The sequence below is a fragment of the Rhinatrema bivittatum genome, chromosome 9 (genome assembly GCF_901001135.1).
Source record: "Rhinatrema bivittatum chromosome 9, aRhiBiv1.1, whole genome shotgun sequence".
NCBI lineage: Eukaryota > Metazoa > Chordata > Amphibia > Gymnophiona > Rhinatrematidae > Rhinatrema > Rhinatrema bivittatum.
Genome location: NC_042623.1, coordinates 113,503,080 through 113,523,334, shown reverse-complemented (window position 1 = coordinate 113,523,334; position 20,255 = coordinate 113,503,080). Strand labels below are relative to the sequence as shown.

Genomic DNA, 20,255 nt, shown 5'->3' with positions numbered 1-20,255 from the left:
TATACAAGGCAAGGTGTTGGTAGCGAGACACGCCGCGGTACCATATAGTATTGTAGCAGTGAAAGCCGGCTGACGCAATATTGCAGCCAATCACTACTCGCCTTTGTGGTGACGTTGTCACATTCTTTTCCTTCGTTTCACAAAAGCTGTGGGGCAGCGGCGGCAGTAGTCAGAATTATTGCAATAGCGAGATATGCGTATTGTTGTCTGGCGTCTGAGTGTTATGCTCTTAATTAAACTTTAAATTCATCGTGCCTAGCTAAAGTGGTCGAACTAGCTTTATTGAACGTGTTTTTATTTATCGTGTTGTGCTATTGTATTGTAATATTTATTGTTATAGATCGCTATTTTTGTTACGTTATTAATTAGCCAAGTGGATTTGATAATAATATAAATAACGTGTTGGTGGCAGCGAACGGCTTTGGAACGGGAGGCGGCTTGCTGGATTTCCCTTGAGGTAAACGAATAATGTGATGTAAAGGACTCCTGTTTTCTTTTCAGGGTGCGTGTGGGAGAGGCTGTTACCGAGCTGTATGCCTGGCCGGGCGGGGAGTGGATGTTATGGGGGTACATAGGAGATGCGACGGGGTTTTGTGCAGTGGCGCTGTAGCCTTGTGATTGATTTGCATTTTCCACGTCTTGAGATAATAGGGATCCGAACGACAGGGGAAGGGGATTGTGGTGGCTTTGCCTTCGGTCTACCTTGGGCCAGGAGAGTTAACAGGGAGGGAAGCGGGAAGACGTGGCTCCCACACTGCAGCAGGATGGTTGCATCAGCCAGGGAGGGGCAGGATTCAGGATCCGCCGGAATCTGTGCATATGAGACACGGCTAGAGGTGATATGCCAGCAATTTAATATAACTGACTTAAATAGCGCATAGTCTGAAGAAAGTGCCGCTTCGCCCGTGGATGTTGTATAATCTCCCGTTCTGGCTCCTATGTCTTGCTACGAGCGGCACTTTTATTGTTGTGGGTTTTTTTAAATGGAAAGCACATACATGTGACGGATCGAAGTGCTTGCAAGGACATGGGCTTTGAACAGATTAACCTTTTCGGGGGTTGGTAACACAACAACACCCCCCCCCCCCCCCCCATGCCTTCCTTTTTGCCTGCTCGGTGTGTGGCCGGGAAGGGGACTGCACCCACAGTCTCTGGTACTTTTCCAGGCTCTGCTGCTCGCTGGTACTTTTCCACTCTGGCTATCACGTGACTTCCCCCTCCCCCTTTCTGCAGTGCGCTGATGATTCCTTTCTGCTTCCCCACCCCGGACAGAGCCCGTGCAGAGCGAAGCACCAGCAAATCCGAGGCAAGACTTTTCCGTATCTGATCGCTGCGCAGAGCCCCGTTGAAACATGACGAAAGCCGAGATGGGCCGCTTTAGCATCGCTCGCGATGAGGATACCAGCAGCAACAGTTCCAACAGCGACGACTTCAGTTTACCGGAGTTTCAACCAAAAAAGCTTGCCGTGCCGAGGTTAGTTTGGGGTTTCTAATGTTTACGTTTGGCTTGTGACATTTAACGTTTTCATTTTAAAATATAGACTGCTGAGACTACAGTTAACATTATAATATTACGTTTTATATACAAAAGGTACTCTTTAAATAAGTCTCTTTGATTAGCAGTAATCGATGCAAAGTGTTTTGAATGAGTTGGTCAGAGAAAAATGCTTGTTTTTGCAGCAATTATACAGATGTGGATTCAGAGAATCAGAATTTTTTACTTGAACCCAATTGTGGAAAAAAGAAGTATGAAACTGAATATGTAAGTAGCCTGGATTTTAAACCAAATGTGTTTCATCTATTCTGGTCTGCTTGTTTAGGAAACAGCAGAATATCAAATGTTTATAAATATAATGATGGCTGAAATGTTAATAATAACAAAAATCTTCAATTTCCTTGATTGCATTCTTGTCTGCTTATTTTGTCTGTATAGCATCCAGGTACAACTTCCTTTGGAATGTCAGTATTTAATCTCAGCAATGCAATTGTGGGTAGTGGCATTCTTGGGCTATCATATGCCATGGCCAACACTGGAATTGCACTTTTCATGTAAGTATTAGGTACTCTGCTTTTAGTTATTATAAAATGTCAGCGTTTCACGTGTTCTGGATAGATGTTCTAGCAGTGGAGGAACGCAATAATAATAGTCTCAAGTCTGCTATTGTGTCAATCTTTGTCACAGTTGTGGGTAAGGATTAATTGAAGGTTTTTAATACAGCTCTTTACATTGAATGATGCTACCTTTTTATATATATATATTTTTTATTTTTTTTTTACAAACGATATACCTTTTTGGTGCAGAAATTAAGGTCAATATTTCTGTGCATTCAAGTGGACTTAACACAGCAGCCACACTACATTATATATATATTTTTTTTTTTTCCTTAACGTAGTAACGAGAGCAGAAAAATATAATTTCTGTTTTTGTAACAAACACTAAAATTCTAGGAAAACTGTAAATGAACAGACCCTGCCCATAATGTACACCATGTCCCTTGGGGCTTGATGTTCTTATTCACAGAATTAAATGGGAAATGCACTGCAACATCGCTCCCCACTTTGGTGGGGGGGAGTGGAAAAGAATTAGATTCAGATGACGGCCAGTGCTGGGCCTTGATTTTTACAGTCTGGGGTTTCTATATGCAGGCTTTAGGGAAAAAGCACAGGGTTGCTTCTACAGCCAAGTCCGAAAGCAAAGTATGTTAATTCAGACAATGCTGCTTAATCAAAAAGGCTGCTCACCTGTAGCTAGTAATTTTTGTCATGGTTTTCACAGTTGATTTGGTTTTGATTGTAAATATTGCTAGTTGTACAATCAGGCTTGGGGGTAACTTGTACGAAGCGTCTACTACCATAAGAAACTTGCTGGGTAGATTGTATGGCACTGGAAAAATGACAAGTTCTTCCCTCTTCTGAGTTCTCCCATTTTTCTTCTTTTAAAACACTGATGAAAAATTCCTTGGGAAAATGAAGGTCCCTAATTATGGGTACCAAGGGCATGTTCTAAACACATCTAGGGTATATGTATTGTGTGTAAATGCATGAATATCGAAAAGGGCATTCTTAAGTTGCTGATTTTGAGTCTTTCCATGAAGACCACCCAGAATGTTCATGTTTTGTTTTTTTCTTTTTTAAGCAGGCAGATGATAAATTCAGGGAGCAAAGAGAATATTTGCTGTTTGGCCTATTGAAAGCCTTCAGTAATCTAAGAATGAGTTGTAGAGTCAAAGAAAAGAAACATTTTCATGGTTTTCTTATAGGCATGGAAAGATTAGAAAGGTAGCTGGGGTTTTTTTTCTTTTGATTTCAAAAAAGTTACCTTATGAAGGTGTACCTTAGGAATATTAATTTATAACTATTAAATAGTAAGAGAAATTTAAGCATTAGCAAAATTGACAGTTTTAACTATTTTTACAATAAATTACATTGAAGTAAAAGTTGATGTAATCACTAACATTCAATCCTATTATGCTAATAAAGCAGAGATTGAATTTATCTCTAGAGACTAGCCTATTCTATTTATTTTAAAGCATTGCATCGTGGTCTCAGTATGTTTCTGAAAGACCAATTGTCCTAATTTAAAAGGAAAAAAAATGTATTTTGAAATAGAAGGTACACTGCAAATCATACATAGTGTTATCAGTACTATGTATGAATATTTTTGTGTGAGAAATTGGTGATAAGAGACATGGCCAACAGGTTTTGTCAGCAGGACCAAATAACTACCTAGAGAAGCACTTTTGATGTTTCTTGTCTTTACAGATAAAGTGTAACAGCTGCCAAAAGCACAATGTGTCCTGGATTTGCTCTGAGCTTAGGTAAATTTCTCAAGATATGGGGCACAGATGAGTCATTAAGTTCCTTTAAGAAAGATAAGCTAATTTATGATGTAAGCAGTAAACTAGAATCCTTTATATGTTAAGGGCACTTCTCATGGATCGATGTTCATGTTAAGAACTCTTCCATACTAGTAGCACTTTTCAGTTTAGTGTATTAACAGGTAGCCTACATAGTAACCAAGTGTAGATACAGTAAATCAAACACAGTGTTTCCGGCACTCGCAAACTAAATCTAAATTACTTAGAATCTCTAAATATTAGGAAAGTTTTGATCTACTTCAGCAATTCTTGTGTTTAGCTTTGCTGAGAATGGACTTGACAATAAAAATGATGGTACTGTTACATTGTTTCACTTTTTCTGTTTTTGCCCTTTCCTGGGTTATTATTGAAACTTTTAATTCTAGATAAAATGTTGCGCAGAAAGCAAAATTTGAGTTTCTGCTCCACCAGTGCAGCTGGAAACTGTTAAGGATGTAAATCACTTTGCATCAAAGGGAGTAATGCAAATAAATAATAAAGTGCAGAATTTATGCTCCCAGTAAAACCTGGAATGGCTCAAGCTTCTATACAATGAGCCATAGTATTCTTTCTCGATATGCATCCATTATGCTGAAAAATTAATCTGACTTTTTTTTTCTTTTTGGCAGGGTTCTTCTACTGTTTGTGGCAATATTTTCTTTATATTCTATACACCTTTTATTGAAAACTGCAAATGAAGGAGGTATGGAAAAGTTTCAGCTCTACATTTATATAAATACATATAATTTAGGATACCAAAATTGCTGTTCTTATAAATCTTTTTGGATTGGTTTCTGTAATTTTAGGTTCTTTGTTATATGAACAACTAGGATTGAAGGCATTTGGTTTGCCAGGAAAGTTTGCTGCCTCTGGATCCATTACAATGCAGAACATTGGAGGTAGGTATATACACAAATAATAAAAATGGAATTCAAGGTTTTGTTTTTGTTTGTTTTTTTTAAACGGTTAAACTATCTGCTGTTTGCTCATTAAAAGATAAAACTGCTGTTTTGAATAAGTTCATTCAATTTTTCTGTTTGTAAAGATCTTGTATTTTTTTGTCATACAGCTATGTCCAGCTATCTCTACATAGTGAAATACGAATTACCATTAGTGATCAAGACATTGATGGGCATTGAAGGAAACACAGGGTGGGTATAAAAAAAAAACCTCTGCAATATAGTTTTTCCCTTATGAAAAGACATTGGTTCTTGCAACATTTTTTCTGTATTGAATAATGAGAAAAAATATTACTTACCAGAACTAATATGTTGCTGTATCATAATGGCCACACTTAAAAGTATGTCAGAAGGTTTTGAGCTGATAAGGCAAACGCTGAATGGTTCAGTAGATAAAGAGGTAGTCATACAGCTAGTACATTGATCTACAGCAGTAGTATTCAAATTATGTTGCTTTTACCCTTTAATTCATTCCTGGAAGGAAAGTTAGATGAGCTTTTTTTTTTTTTTTTGGAAAAACATTACCATTAAACTAAATCATCATGATGAAGCAATGAACAAGTACATTTTAAATGGGCTACGCACAGGTGGTTGGGCCTTGCGCACATTTTACAACAGGTCCAACCACACGCGTAAACCCCGGTACGAACCGAAGTGCTGGGCCTCCAAAGGGGCAAAGTCTGGGAGGGGTGGGGGAGTGGGCCAGGACAGTGCCATTCGATGTCCCAGGGAGGGAACTGGGGGAGGCCAGATTGCGTTGCCACACGTATTTTGTGAAAATCCCGCATGTGCGCGTGCAGCCATCAGATTTTATAACATGCGCATGTTATAAAATCTGCATGTCCATGTCTGCGCCAGGAACCGCACACATGGACGCACGCGCACTGCTTTTAAAATTGACCCCAATTGAGTAACTGGATGGGGAACTATCTTGCCCTTATGCTGTCTTGGAGAAAATTCATTTAAAAACCTAGGTTTTAACTTTTTTTTTTTTTTTTTTTCTTTGTTTCCAGCCTAGTCAGAACCAGTGTTGGGATTCTGATGCTATGAACTTCGATTCAGAACTATTCAGGGATTTTTGTTTCCCCTGTTTTTTTTTTTTTAATTGCTGCACTTGCCTCCTAGTCTGATCAGTACAGTAACAATTCTGAAGCTGGAGCCATGCACCTGGCTCCTTCTGTATTATTATGAGTTTGCCATTATTGATTTACTATGACTGCCCTGCCCTCATCCCTCTGGAGTATGAATGCTGTTTCTGCAAGATCCCCACCCTATCCAGAGTGTAGAAGACCCAGTTTGATAATCAAACTTGTTTTTTTTTTTAAATAATTTCTTGCAATCCTGACATCAAAAAGAGTTGTATTATTACAAGTTGGCACTTCTGCTCGCAAGTTTCAGTCATAAAGGCTTCAATTCTAGCTATATTGCAATCTTGAAAGTATGAACATTGATCATGTTTTCTTAGAAAATATATTTTTAGAATTTTTTTTTCAGTTCACCTATTTTTTCAGTTTATAAAATGGCAACTTTTAGAATATCTTTGTTATTAAACCATCATGGTGACTGTGTGTTTAATCTTTAACCTTGGAAAGGTTATGTAGTGAGTCAGCATTAAACTGAAAACTGTCACATGGACTCAATGTATTTAGAACTTGAATGCTTGTTGCAGCTAAATATTTGAAATTTTTATCTAACAGGATAGTACAAATCAATTTAAACTCAAAAGTATTTTGTAATGATTTCAGAAAGTATACTTTATACAGTTTCATGAAACACATTTTGTGTCTTTTTTTTTTTTTTTCCCTACAGAGAATGGTATCTTAATGGTGACTATCTGGTTCTATTGGTATCCATATTCCTCATTCTTCCTTTATCATTGCTGAGAAATTTAGGTAAGATGCTTTCCATTTAAAATATGGAGAAGTCCGTGTACTGTAGTAAAGTGTATTAGCCCACTTGCTTGCTAAGTGATGTTAGCACACACAATCTAGTTTGCATGCATTAATAGCAATTTGTGATTTTTAGGCCACATTTCCATTTTTAATAAGCTCAAAACAGAATTAAAAATCAGTCACACAAAAAAACATATTAAATAGCATAAATCAGATGCAAGTTGGACATAAAACATAGTAAACTACATCAGTAAGCAAAAATATATGCTACTAAGGTAATGAAATTCAAAACAGCTCATTACATATAACTATAGAAAACTAATATGCATTAAAGGTTTTGAGGTCAGCATAGGCCCATTAATGAAAAAAATTAACTACACCTTGGGGAGATGTAGTTAACCTTTTTCCCAATAATGCCCATGTTTAACACACTAAACTGGTAAATTAACACAAACCTCATTTGCATGGCTTTAACATGGGTCATTAATATAAGCTAATGTTCATTAATGACCAGTGTTAACATACTTTATACTGACTTCATAAAGAGCAAAACCCAACAGGGAGGGGGTGCAGAAAGGGTTTGATCTGTGTACTTCTACCACTGGATTCCTGCCCTCTAAGCTGTTGACCTTGATGTCTCGACAAGGAGGGAAGGTACTCTGTTCATGGGAAGGTACTCTGTTCATGGGAAGGTACTCTGTTGATGGTTTTGTTCATGAAAGAGCAATATTAATCCCTAAACTTTATACTACTGTCACTTCCACAATAAAAGCAGAAAAATGATGGCACCTCATAATACAATTAATTTAATTTGATCAAACTTGTAATAGTCTTATCAGTATAATCCTGGTTTATTTAAAAAAAAAAAAAAAAAAAAAAAAAGCCCATACACATTGTTCATTGGTGAAGTAAAACTGATTTTTTTTCTTGGTTGCAGGATACTTGGGCTATACAAGTGGGTTTTCCCTCTTATGCATGGTTTTCTTTCTTATTGTGGTAAGTATCTCATTTCTCTTGATGTCCTATTTGGTAAGTGTAATACAAGGTTGGATTTTGCTTGCTTTTGGCTTCTAGCCCTTACATGGGATACAGTGCTATGCATCATTCCCCTCTAATATGGGGAGTTTGTGGGGGAATGGGAGCTTGTTCCCTATTTCATCTTCCGTCTAGTTCAGAAGTTTCTCAATATCTTATACTTGCAAAATACAGGCACAAACAGCACGGTGAAACCTGTTTTGCTTTTTTCAGTTTTATTTAGGTCACCATACACAATTAATATTATATCTCAGCAGTTGTGTATGTATATAGCTGGAAATTATGAAGTCAGATTTCAAAAGTAAACATTTTAAATGGATAACCTGGAGTTAAATGGCTAACGGATTACTTGTGAGTTAGATGATCGAAGTGTTGAAGGGGAACTTAGGGAAGATAAGGCCATCATGGAAACTTTGCTTCGGTTTTACTGACAAGGATGTTGGGGAGATACAGAGTCTGTTTTCAAGGGAGACGATTCAGAAGAACTGACCCAAATCATGGTGAACCTGGAAGATGTAGTAGGCCAGATTGACAAACTGAAGTGTAACAAATCACCTGGACCGGATGGAATTTGTTCCAGGGTTCTGAAAGAACTAAAAAATGAAATTTCAGATCTATTATAAGTAATTTGTAACCTATCATTACTTGAAGACTAGAAGGTAGCCAGTGTAACCCTGATATATAAAAAGGGCTTCAGAGGTGATCCAGGAAACTATAGACTGGTGAGCCTGGGAAAAATCGTGGAAACTGTTATAAAAAATAACATCACATAACATATAGGTAGGCATGATTTAATGGGATACAGCCAGCATGGTTTTACCCAAGGGAAGTCTTGTCTCACAAATCTGCTACATTTCTTTGAAGGGTTAAATAAGCATGTGGATAAAAGTGAACTGCTAGATATGGTGTATCTGGATTTAAAAAAAACAAGTCATAGGATAGGAGGAGATGTCTTTTTGTGGATTACAAACTAGTTAAAAGACAGGAAACAGTGGAATTAAATGGTCTGTTTTCACAATGGAAAAAGATAAATGGTGGAGTGCCTCAGGGATCAGTGCTTTTTAATATATTTATAAATGAAGGCAATCGGAGGTTTGCAGATGAACAAAATTATTCAGAGTAGTTAAAGCACAATCAGATTGTGATAAATTGCAGGAGGAACTCACAAGGCTGGAAGATTGGGTGTCCATATGGCAGATGAAATATAATGTGGACAAGTGCAATGTGATGCATCTAGGGAAAAATAACCCATGCTGTAGCTATATGATAAGTTCCATTATAGGAGTTACCATCTAGGAAAAAGATCTGAACATCATAGTTTATATTGTATTGAAATCGTCGGCTTGATGTGCTGTGACATCAAAAAAGCAAACACAATGTTAGGAATTATTAGGAAGAGAATGGCAAATAAACAGAGGATGTCATAGTGCCTCTGTGGTTAGACCACACCTTGAATACTGTGTGCAATTCTAATCATCTTATTTCTATAAAGATATAGTTGCACTGGAGAAAATACGGAGAAGGGTGACCAAAATGATAAAGGGCATGGAATGACTGCCCTATGAGGAAATGCTAAAGAAGTTAGGGTTGTTTAGCTTGGAAAAGAAAAGGCTGAGGGGTTATATAATGGAGGTCTACAAAAATCCTGAAAGGACTTGAATGGGTAAATGTGAAACATTTACTTTTTTGGATAATACAAGGACTATGAGGAAAGGCTACTTTTCCTATGAGGAAAGGCTAAAGAAGTTAGTAAGTAGCCCATTTAAAACAAATCAGACAATTCTTTTTTACTCAATGCACAATTTAGCTCTGAAATTCATTGCAGAGGAAGCTAGTGTAGCTGGGTTTAAAAAAAAGTTTGGATAAGTTCCTGGAGAAGACTATAAATTGCTGTTAATCAATAGGGAATAGCCACTGCTTGTTGCCAGCATTCGTAGCATGAGATCTATTTAATTTTTAGGTACTTGCGACTTGGATTGGTTGCTGTTAGAGACAGGATATTAGGCTTGATGGACCCTTGGTCTCACCCAGTATGGCATGTTCTTATGTTCTTAACTTATGAGTTAAATGGATAACTTGTGAGTTATCAATCTACATGGCTTTGAATATTGACCTCTGTATGCATAACGTGGCATCCTAGCATTAAACCATAAAAATGCAGTGAAATACTATACCATAATTTATTTTCCAGTTCATGTAAACATTGACTTTAAGCAACTGCTTTTACACTGTACAATAAGTTAGTCTTATTAAATAGGGACTTGTCTGAAATAGAAAAACATGTAAGATGACCCAGAATTTTGTAGTACAGCACTGTAACTAGCAATATGGGTTTTGTACATAAAAGACTAGAAGGTGGATTGATTTTTTTTTTAATTTGTACTTTTGCAGGTAATTTACAAGAAATTTCAGATTCCTTGCCCTATGTGGTTGGAGCAAGACATAATGAATGTGACCTTAAACAATACCTTGATGCACGTCACATCTGCAGTTGCTCATGCACCTCTTCATGACATGGGCTCTAACTTAACAAGTGATGAAATGTGCAAACCAAAGTACTTTGTTTTCAATTCTCAGGTAATGGTCATTCTTCTGTATATGTCACATTATGCTCCTTTTTAGATCCACAAAGAACTAAATCTTCAAAAAATATTATATATGACAACATTTTAAAAGGAATTTTTTTGGTAACAAAACTACTTCACTGTTCTCCAGGATTTGATGAATTAAAATTTTAAATTCTGATTTTGTATGGTGTTACATGAAGTATATCTGTGCAACACATAGTTGCGCATATCCACGTGGATTTTGAAAAGTGCTGCACAAAAATGCCCACATACATGCATATGTGGGCCACGTGCAAGCAACACGGATTTTAAAACTGCAAAATACTCTTCATATTTACTCAGGCACGCATGAGGAATAAGGGGGTGGAGCAAGGGCCTTCCAGGCCGGAGCCAAGACTTGCACTTGTAACTCCGATTTTTAAAAATGGAACCCGCATTTTGCATATGCTAGATATCCGCGTAACTTTACTGCTGATCCTGATGAGGAGCAAGTCGGTAGATCTCAAGTTTTAGGGCTTATAGGACAGGGTGAGGGGTCCGGGTCAACTGGGCAGTGTGCAGAATGAAGAACTAGAGGGGTCTGAAAGATCTCGTGATTAATTGGACAAAATGGTGGACTAATTGGAATATGAGAATGTGCCTCATGCGAGCATGTTTTAAAATTTGCTGACGTATGCACGTAAAAGCCAACATGGTCCTTATTGAAGATGCGCACTAACTGAACTTGAGAAATCTCTTAAAATTAGCATACTAGCGAGCAGTTGGTGTATTTTAAAACGGAAGTGTGTAACTGCGCACACGATTAAATATTCTAGCACTAGCCGTTAAGCCCGTAACAACGGGCTACATTTAAAAAAACATTTTGGTCCATTTCCTTCCTCCTCTAGTCTCCCTCCTCCCTCCCCTCCCACCTTCCCCCTCTATTCTCACTCTCTCCTCCCCTCCCCTTTCTCATTCCCCTCCCCTTTCAGCTCATCCACAACCGATAACGGGGGCTGTCCCTCCCTCCCTCGTGCGCCGCTCCTGCTCCTAGTGACCCAGCGCCATTTTTTTTTCCCAGGACTCTGGCCGACGTGCTCGCCCGGGCATGCGCGGTAGAGCTGCTCTCTACTGCGCATTTGCGGCACGTCGGTCAGGGCTCCCTTATCTAGTAGATAGTCTCACTCCTGCACAGATATGCACATGTATGGGCGAACGTACACTTATTTAAAAATCCACCTCACTATCTAAAGATGTTTCTCTTCTTAAATTAGCTAGGATGCTGTAAAAGAGGGGGACTATTGACAATTGGTCAATATGGTGTAAGCAAAAATGTATGTATTGCTCTGAAAATGAGATTAGACCAGCAGAAAGTATTTTTCCCAGAGCTGAAATAATATCTGAATATGTAAAATGAGAAATTCTGCAGCATTTACATCTGCTACTAAAACCGGTTTCATTTTTGTTTTTTCAGACTGTGTATGCTGTACCAATCCTGACGTTTTCCTTTGTCTGTCATCCTGCTGTTCTCCCTATTTACGAAGAACTCAAAGAGTAGGTATACTTGTCAGTGCTTAAGCTTTGACATGAAATGAAAGTAACTGGACTATATACGTATGAAGAGAGTGTAGAAACAATGCCTTTCTTTGTTTCCTTTCCTTGCAGCCGTAATCGTAAAAGGATGATGAATGTCTCAAATGTTTCCTTTTTTGCCATGTTCATCATGTACCTATTAGCTGCTCTTTTTGGATACTTAACTTTCTATGGTAAGAATCTGGTCTCTTTCTTTTTATAGCTCTGTGTTCATGGGTAATTTTCTGCTCGACGTTCATGACTCTTATAATTTTGGTTAATATAGAATATACACAGATCATTACAGATTTCACTGTTTTTTTTTTCCCATGAAGGGTTTTTGCTTGCATGTGTCACTAGGTGAATTTCACTTTACCACTAAGTGTTCATCCAGTTAAAGCTGCCAATCTCATGCAAGTGATTTCCTGAGCCACTTAACTTTTAGCTGAATTTAGTCTCCTTATCTGTAGGGTTTATGCTGTACTCTTGTCTTTACAGGCAGTACTGCTGCATGGCTTTCTAAGTCAAGCTGAACTGCAGCATGTACTGAAAGATTTCTTATGCTTATTTTTCCCCATTGAAAAAATGTTCATCTGGTTGGATACTAAAACAAGTTCTGATGCCAAGCACATTGTGCATCTCACCTTTTTTTTTTTATAGAGAGCTTCCTGCTGATGAGAGCATTTGTTTTGTGGCCAGCACAGCAGAGCAGTCTATAATGATAGCGTGTCCTCCTCCTCTTTCCACAATAGAGCTGGACATGCGGACATCACCCTGTAGGGTTGCAGCACAATGACTGCCTTCAGCAGCCAAAAGCTTTATTTCCCTGTATGGACCCAGATCAGTCCAGACTGCTGTATGACAAGCCCCTGTCCCAAAAGGTTTTACCATGTAAAAGGGATAACTAAGTCAATGGCAGATAAACTGGCTTGCCTGAGGTCACAAGGTGTATTAATGGGAGAAGAGGACTTGAACCCTGGTATTTCTGGTTCTCAGCCCATTGCTCTAACATCAGGCCACTTCTAAAGATTAACAATTACAGTTCTTGGATGCTTGATCCAGAACCATATTATAGTTTACTTCCACATTGACTAGATCTGAATAAAATTTTGTTTCTTACTTGATCATTCTGAAATGTTAACTTTTAAACAAAACTGTTAGTAAAAAAAATTTTTATTTACTTGTTTTGTAATAGGAAATGTTGAACCAGAGTTGCTTCATACATACTCTAAAGTCATAGGTGCTGATGTTGTTCTCCTCGTTGTTCGGCTTGCTGTCCTTCTGGCTGTCACCTTAACTGTACCAGTAGTCATATTCCCAGTAAGTAATCTTTGTTAATCTGGTAATATGTACCTCCAAATCATAGTATTATCTAGCATGCTGCTGTTGTATAAGGTTGTCATCCGTCACCAGGTCCCATAACATTTGAAGTGAATTCTACATTTGTTTTATTTTTATATAGTCAAGAATGTTTTACAGAGATTGGTATTTAAATTAAGCTAAAAATGTTCAAAAGGTTTACACTCTGAAAATTTTATATGCAGTGCCCACAACTTTTACTGGAGAGTTATCAATATTGAGTTGCAAAGGAAGGCTCTTAACTTTTTGTATGTAACTAAAACTTTTCATACACATAGTTCTTCTCTGTAATTCTTAAATGCTTACATAAGGACACAATGTTTGTTTTCTCTTCCAGATCCGCAGCTCCATTAATCAGCTGTTGTGTGCAGGCAAAGAGTTCAGTTGGATTCGTCACATTATTATTACAATAGTCGTCTTGGGATTTACCATCATTCTTGTCATTTTTGTCCCTACTATTAGAGATATCTTTGGGTTCATTGGTAGGTATTACGAGAGTTGATGGCATGCTTCATCAAATTAGCAAATACAATTATTTTTATGTAAATGATTTATATGTAAAATAAGTTATAAATATTTACTTTTGTTTCTTAACAGGTGCTTCGGCTGCCGCTATGCTGATTTTTATTCTTCCTTCTGCCTTCTATATCAAAATAGTAAAGAAAGAATCCATAAAATCTGTACAGAAGGTTGGGGTAAGTAAATTTAAGCTAATTTTTGCCATTGAACACCATGCAAAGAGGAGAGGTTTGCTTATTTAGCATTCTGAAAGAGCAACCTTCTTTAGCCACAGACAGGAAACAGTTTTCAAGGTCCTGTTAATTTGCTTGTAAATATAATAAAAGGCTTTGTCAGAGCTGTGGAGAACATTCATGGTCAAACCAGGGGCTGTGGTTAGTGCAGTTAGTATAGCTGTATTTAAAAAAGGATTGGATAAGTTCTTGGAGGAGAAGTCCATTACCTGCTATTAATTAAGTTGACTTAGAAAATAGCCACTGCTATTACTAGCAACAGTAAAATGGAATAGACTTTTGTTTTTGGGTACTTGCCAGGTTCGTATGGCCTGGATTGGCCACTGTTGGAAATAGGATGCTGGGCTTGATGGACCCTTGGTGTGAGTCAGTATGGTAACTTCTTATATAGAAAACAGGAAAATAGCCTAGTTCATCTTTGACAAAACTTTCAGAGTTTCCTTGGATTTACTGGGAAAGTAAAACCTTTTTTTTTTTTCCTGGTGAAAAGACAAATGCTATATGCACTGCCTGCAAATCTGATAAATCTACAACGAGACTCTTCACAAACCCTTAGGCTACCATATGTTAATGCTTGATGCAGTAAGTACTCGAGAGCCAAGAAGAAGGCGTGCTCTTAATGAAAATGGCTGATGTCTTAATTTTGGTAAACGCTGTCATAGTGTAGTGGAGAATACTATAGTCAAAAGACAAAAACCCACGTCTTCAAAGACAAGTAGGATGGTAGTCCTCACAATGGGTGCCATCATCGGATGGAGCTAGGCATTGAAAACTTATGTCAAAGTTTCTAGAACTTTGATTGAACCACGCAGGGGTCCCCTTCATTCTCTTCTTTTCCATGGAGCCTGTCGTTTTACGGTCAATTGAGAGTCTCAATTTTTCTGACTTGTCCTACTTGGCCTTATATTTTTGGAAAACTTTGTTCTCTAATTTTTTCCGGTGCCTTGCCTGCTCAACGTGGGGTCCCCCCTCCCCTCCAATTTTTCCCTTGAAACATCCTAGTTAGGGTTTTTGGTGGTTAGCAGTAAGTTTGTTTTTGGGTTTTTTTTCTTCGATACCAATGACTGCCACTGCCATCATTTTCAACATTGTGTCCCTTTTATTTCGTGATGACATTTCCATCTTGGGATTTAAGTAATGCTGCCTGTGCATGAGGACCAAGTCTATCATGGACCCCCCATGATAGATGTGTCCTCTGTCATAGGACATCGCATGATATCCAGGGTTCCTGAACATATCCAGACCAGTGGGTTTATGCATCCCTACCAGCAGATGGAGGCAGAGAACAAACCTTTGAGGCACTGCTACGTAACTGAGAGTGCCACCTGCAGTCATAAGAACATAAGAAATTGCCATACTGGGTCAGACCAAGGGTCCATCAAACCCAGCATCCTGTTTCCAACAGTGGCCAATCCAGGCCATAAGAACCTGGCAAGTACCCCAAAACTAAGTCTATTCCATGTTACCATTGCTAATGGCAGTGGCTATTCTCTAAGTGAACTTAATAGCAGGTAATGGACTTCTCCTCCAAGAACTTATCCAATCCTTTTTTAAACACAGCTATACTAACTGCACGAACCACATTCTCTGGCAACAAATTCCAGAGTTTAATTGTGCGTTGAGTAAAAAAGAACTTTCTCCGATTAGTTTTAAATGTGCCCCATGCTAACTTCATGGAGTGCCCCCTAGTCTTTCTACTATCCGAAAGAGTAAATAACCGATTCACATCTACCCGTTCTAGACCTCTCATGATTTTAAACACCTCTATCATATCCCCCCTCAGTCGTCTCTTCTCCAAGCTGAAAAGTCCTAACCTCTTTAGTCTTTCCTCATAGGGGAGGAGTTCCCCTATGAGGAAAGTATTCACTTGTACCCAAGCCAAGATTAACATTCCTTATTCTAGGGCGAATCAAAAAGGGGCCGATGCAATACAGTGCGCTCAGCTGAGCGCACTGTTTTAACCCACTGTTGGACACGGTTTAAATAGGCGCTAATCCACCCCCTAATGCAATAGGGGGATTAGCGCCTGTTTATCGCGCGTCCGCGGAGTGAATAAGTTAGCGCTAATCACATGCAAATGCATGTGAATGAGGCTATTACTCATTCACTATGCATTAAAAAAAAAATAAATGTGAATTGAAGTGGGAGTTTATAACTTTTATATGGAAATTATTTTGAATCCACTTGTGTTGTCAAGATTTTGACAGTGCAGCCTAAGACTGAATGGAAAAAAGAGAATTAAATAGCAGAAATATTTCTGAATAGTTTGTTTAATGCCCTTCCCTTTAATCATACTATTCACAAAACACCAATTAATAGAATAAAGCAAATCTTTATTTTATACAGCTCTGAACAGTACACATGTCTCTTTACTGCATTGGTTTTATTGCTAAATTCAGATGTAAATGTAAGTTTAGTTTTGGATTTATATATTTACATGAATTGTGCAGAGTGTACATTTTTAATATTCAGAAAATACAGACTTGCTCAACTTCCTTTTTTTTTTTATTATGTGCATATCGTCTCTATGCAGAGGGAATATTTTGATTTTGGATTTGGAAGGCTAGCTTATGTTTAGAAGTCCTTAGTATTGTGCCTGTGACAAACTGCTTGACAATAAATCATAAGTGAAGTTTTTGATTTTTCTCTTTCTAGGCTATGCTGTTCCTGATAGGTGGCTTGTTTGTGATGTGTGGCAGTATGGCCTTGATCATTCTTGATTGGACCCACACTACTGCTGTAGATGGCCACTAATTCTCCATACAGATGAGTGCTTTACTTGATGTGGATGTGTTCGCTCAAATATCTATCACCCACTGAAAATTAAGTTTTTACCAGTCCTCGTAGTTTCACATCTTTGGATTGCTACTCCATTAACACACCTTTGCGTGAAGAACAAGTGAACTCGTAACAGATTGTTCTTCATTCTAATACGGACTTTGACATCAAAACTCCTAAGTCTTTGGCTGAGGAAGTGAAGATTTTATCCATTCCAGAGAATGGACAGAACTCTGTACACCTTTATTGAGCCACATGTTGGCTGTTTCATAAACTGTTACTTGGATATTTTTTTTTTTTTAAAATAATTTTATTACTTGAATGTGCCTAAATGGAACCATTTGATATGAGATACTATTCCAGAGCAAAGTGTTCAACTAATCGGTGAAAAAGAAATGGCGCTTTATTTTTTTGTACCAAAAACGCTTATGAATGCAGAAACACATTTTGGGTAGGTGTTATAGAAATTGGTGCTTTTGTGAAATATTCACCTTAGTTGATCAGCATAACCTACAAAAAATCAGTGGTGTTTTTAAATGAATACCAGTTAACATATTTCATAAAGGCACAGTACAAAGCAAAACATGTTTACTCATGAGAAATGTTTTAACTTTATTAAACTTGAAAGAATTTGAAAAGAATTCATTTGCATAATCATGTTTAGAATCCTTTTGTGGAAAGGAGCTGCTCCAGTTCTTGAAGTTGGAAGTAAATTAAGTTAATTAGAATCATATACCTTACATTATAAAATTAGTTTTAAAGTTACCTTAACTGATCCACTTTTCCTGCTCTTAAATGACTTTTCAGCCCAGAACTTAATATTGAAATAACTCTGACATATGGTTTCATGCTGGGACGGATCAAGAGCTATCCCCTTGATGGATGCTGACTTTCTTTATTGATTAAAAGAGAAAAGTGGGGTTTGTGTAAGTGGCAAATATACTAAACTTGTCTGACCCCCTTTTCAATGCATAAAGCAAAAAAGAGAGTCTGATTCCGTAGTGGTTGACTACAATTGTATGCACAACCTACACAGTATTTTTTTCACACCTAAAAATATTTGATTAAATGAGCTTAATTTTTCTCGAGTATCTCTACTTGAGGCATAATCCATGCTTTGTGTTTGTATTTTTGTTTTCTGTAAGATACTATTTCTAAATTTATCATATAGTATAGGTTATGCTTTATTAAAAAAAACAAATATGTATACAATGGAGAACTGGATTCAGTTGATGTCATCTCATAAATACGCTGCATTGAAAATATTTATATTTGCATCCAAAGCAGCTATTAAGTGAATGCTGTGTAGATGTAACTGATACTGTTTTAATGCATGTAAAATTCCAATTTCTATCTTGGTATGAAAAGTGCAGTAATAGTAGGCTTAAGAGCCGCAGTTTTAAAATTATTTGAGTTGTAAGACCAGGATAAAAATGTTCATTTAATTCCATAGTGAGAACTGGTGTGAAGTTGTTAAAGCAATTTATATTTTTGTTTGCATAAAGAACTCAGATTTACACAATTTCATTGATCATTTGGGAACAATAAATCAATGTAATTATAAATTGCTTAGCCAATGCAAGTATTTCCAGTTGTAAACTAAATTGTAAATAGGTCATTTTTAACATGGGACCAGAAATTTAAGCATAACACCAATTATGCAAAATTTTGGTTTTTGTTTCACAACTGCAACGAGCAGTCACTACATTTTAACATTTTATTGACGTTCATTTTTGTCACTATCCTGTTTTGACTGGTTGATTTTTCTACAGATAACTCCTTTGAAAACTTGCCTTCGACTAAATAATATTTCACATGAGCAGCTTTCAGTATTGAACCACTGTTTTGACATCTGTTTGCATTGCTGTCTTCCATGGATGTGCGAGTCATAACTGTAATTTGTTATTTATAGAACATTAACCTGTTAAATCAGAATTATTTTTCAATATTTATGATGTTTCACTATAAATGTTGTAAGTCTGTGTGCATATGTGTATATGTATATATATATATATGAAATTGTGTATATATATTCTAGGTATGGGCCTTGGACTATATGTATATATTTCTCTACTTTTACTGTATGACATCTGTGAAATGTTCATATTATGTCTGTGTGGGGATTCTCCCAAAGGGAATACTTCATGGTGGGGGATGATTCAGTGAGTTTCTAGTTTGTTTTTTTTCACTTAAAATTCCTGTACAGGAAATGGGGCACTGTTTTTTTGTTGTTTGTTTTTGGTTGCTTGTTTTTGTTTTTTAATTACAGGCATTATTTGATATGTTCTGTCTGTTTCAAGAACATTTGTAGTAAATACAGGAGCTGCACAACACAGTAAGCATTTTTGCTGTGGTAGTCTGTATATAAAAAAGATTCCAACTGATGGTAATGTTGAATGTTATATTTGGTTTCAGTATGGAGGTTCTACCAGATGGAAGTAGTTACCAGTTAAGATCTTATGTAAAGCCTTCCTATACACTGTTTCACATGGTTGTAAATATTGTATATTTAGAATAGTCTGAACTGTTAACCTCTAATGTAGGTCAGCGTTGTTGGCTAAGAGTTTTACAGTTTCAATGAAACATATGTTTGACTTGCAGTTGAAATAAACACATAGATAATCCCTGACCAATGATGTGTAATTATGAACTCGTATAGTGGATATATGATAAAACAAAAAAACTGCTTACATTTTTAAATGGTTATGGTGCTTTGAAACTTTATATGAATACTGGTTGATATTATAAATGTATACCAACGTAGACAGATACTTGTAGATGTAGTTGTAAAAGAAAATCCCTGAGAGGTCATCTGGGATGCGTAAAATATACTGATCAATTGCTGGATAGAGATTAGAATGAGGATAGAAAAGTGGGAGAAGCAACTAATCAGACTTTCCCTGTATGTACCCGGATCAGTCCAGATTCCTGGGCTTTGTTGCGGCCTCGCTCTCCCTTCCGATTCGGGATGGGCATTTCGAGTTGTTTTCGCCGCGTTTCCGGGGGTTCCTTTTAATTTATCTCCCTCATGCCGCGCCGGGCAGCTTGTCAGGCATGTGGTGCTGTGCGCGTGCGATTGTCGCGGATGGCCTTTGCTCCACTTGTGTTTCTGGGGGAGAGGGAGCCTCCACGGTGCCTCGGGGGGGGGGGTCGTGTTAAGGGTACAGTCCGTGTCGGGGGCAGTCTGGGAGCTACCTCCATCGATTTTGGGTCCGTTCCTGCAAAACGTGGGAGCGGCCACCATTTTGAGCCCTCTCGGGTCCGCCGGAGCGGGCGCCATTTTGGGCCCGTTGTTGACAGCGGCATCAGCGGTGCAGATGGCGCAGGCAGGAGAATCTCTTCCGCCGAATCTGTCACTGCAGCAGAGAGTCCCTGAGGGGGACAGGCCCCCGCTGGTCCTACTAATCTGACATCTGGGGAGGTGCCTACAGGGGGTGATGATCCTGCCTCATCAGACTCCTTTTTCCTCCAAATTTGTTCTAGTGATGCATAAGGCCTTTAAAGC

The 20,255-nt window shown here is 37.8% G+C and overlaps 1 protein-coding gene across 2 annotated transcripts; it reads left to right on the top strand.

Annotated features, from left to right (window-relative positions):
- Positions 1 to 134: 134 nt before the first annotated feature.
- On the top strand, positions 135 to 19,379 carry SLC38A2 (solute carrier family 38 member 2). Of its 2 annotated transcripts, none has more exons than XM_029616425.1 (16): positions 135 to 457; positions 1,273 to 1,474; positions 1,681 to 1,762; positions 1,934 to 2,049; positions 4,487 to 4,560; positions 4,664 to 4,756; positions 4,927 to 5,008; positions 6,626 to 6,708; positions 7,646 to 7,704; positions 10,135 to 10,320; positions 11,764 to 11,843; positions 11,955 to 12,055; positions 13,057 to 13,181; positions 13,558 to 13,702; positions 13,818 to 13,915; positions 16,628 to 19,379. In XM_029616425.1, exons 2-16 carry the CDS (start codon positions 1,353 to 1,355, stop codon positions 16,724 to 16,726), a joined length of 1,545 nt encoding a protein of 514 aa, XP_029472285.1. In that variant the 5' UTR covers positions 135 to 457; positions 1,273 to 1,352; the 3' UTR covers positions 16,727 to 19,379. The 2 variants fall into 2 exon arrangements, with proteins under 2 accessions (XP_029472285.1, XP_029472286.1); XM_029616426.1 differs by lacking the exon at positions 135 to 457 and adding an exon at positions 1,086 to 1,182.
- The last annotated feature ends 876 nt before the right edge of the window (positions 19,380 to 20,255 follow it).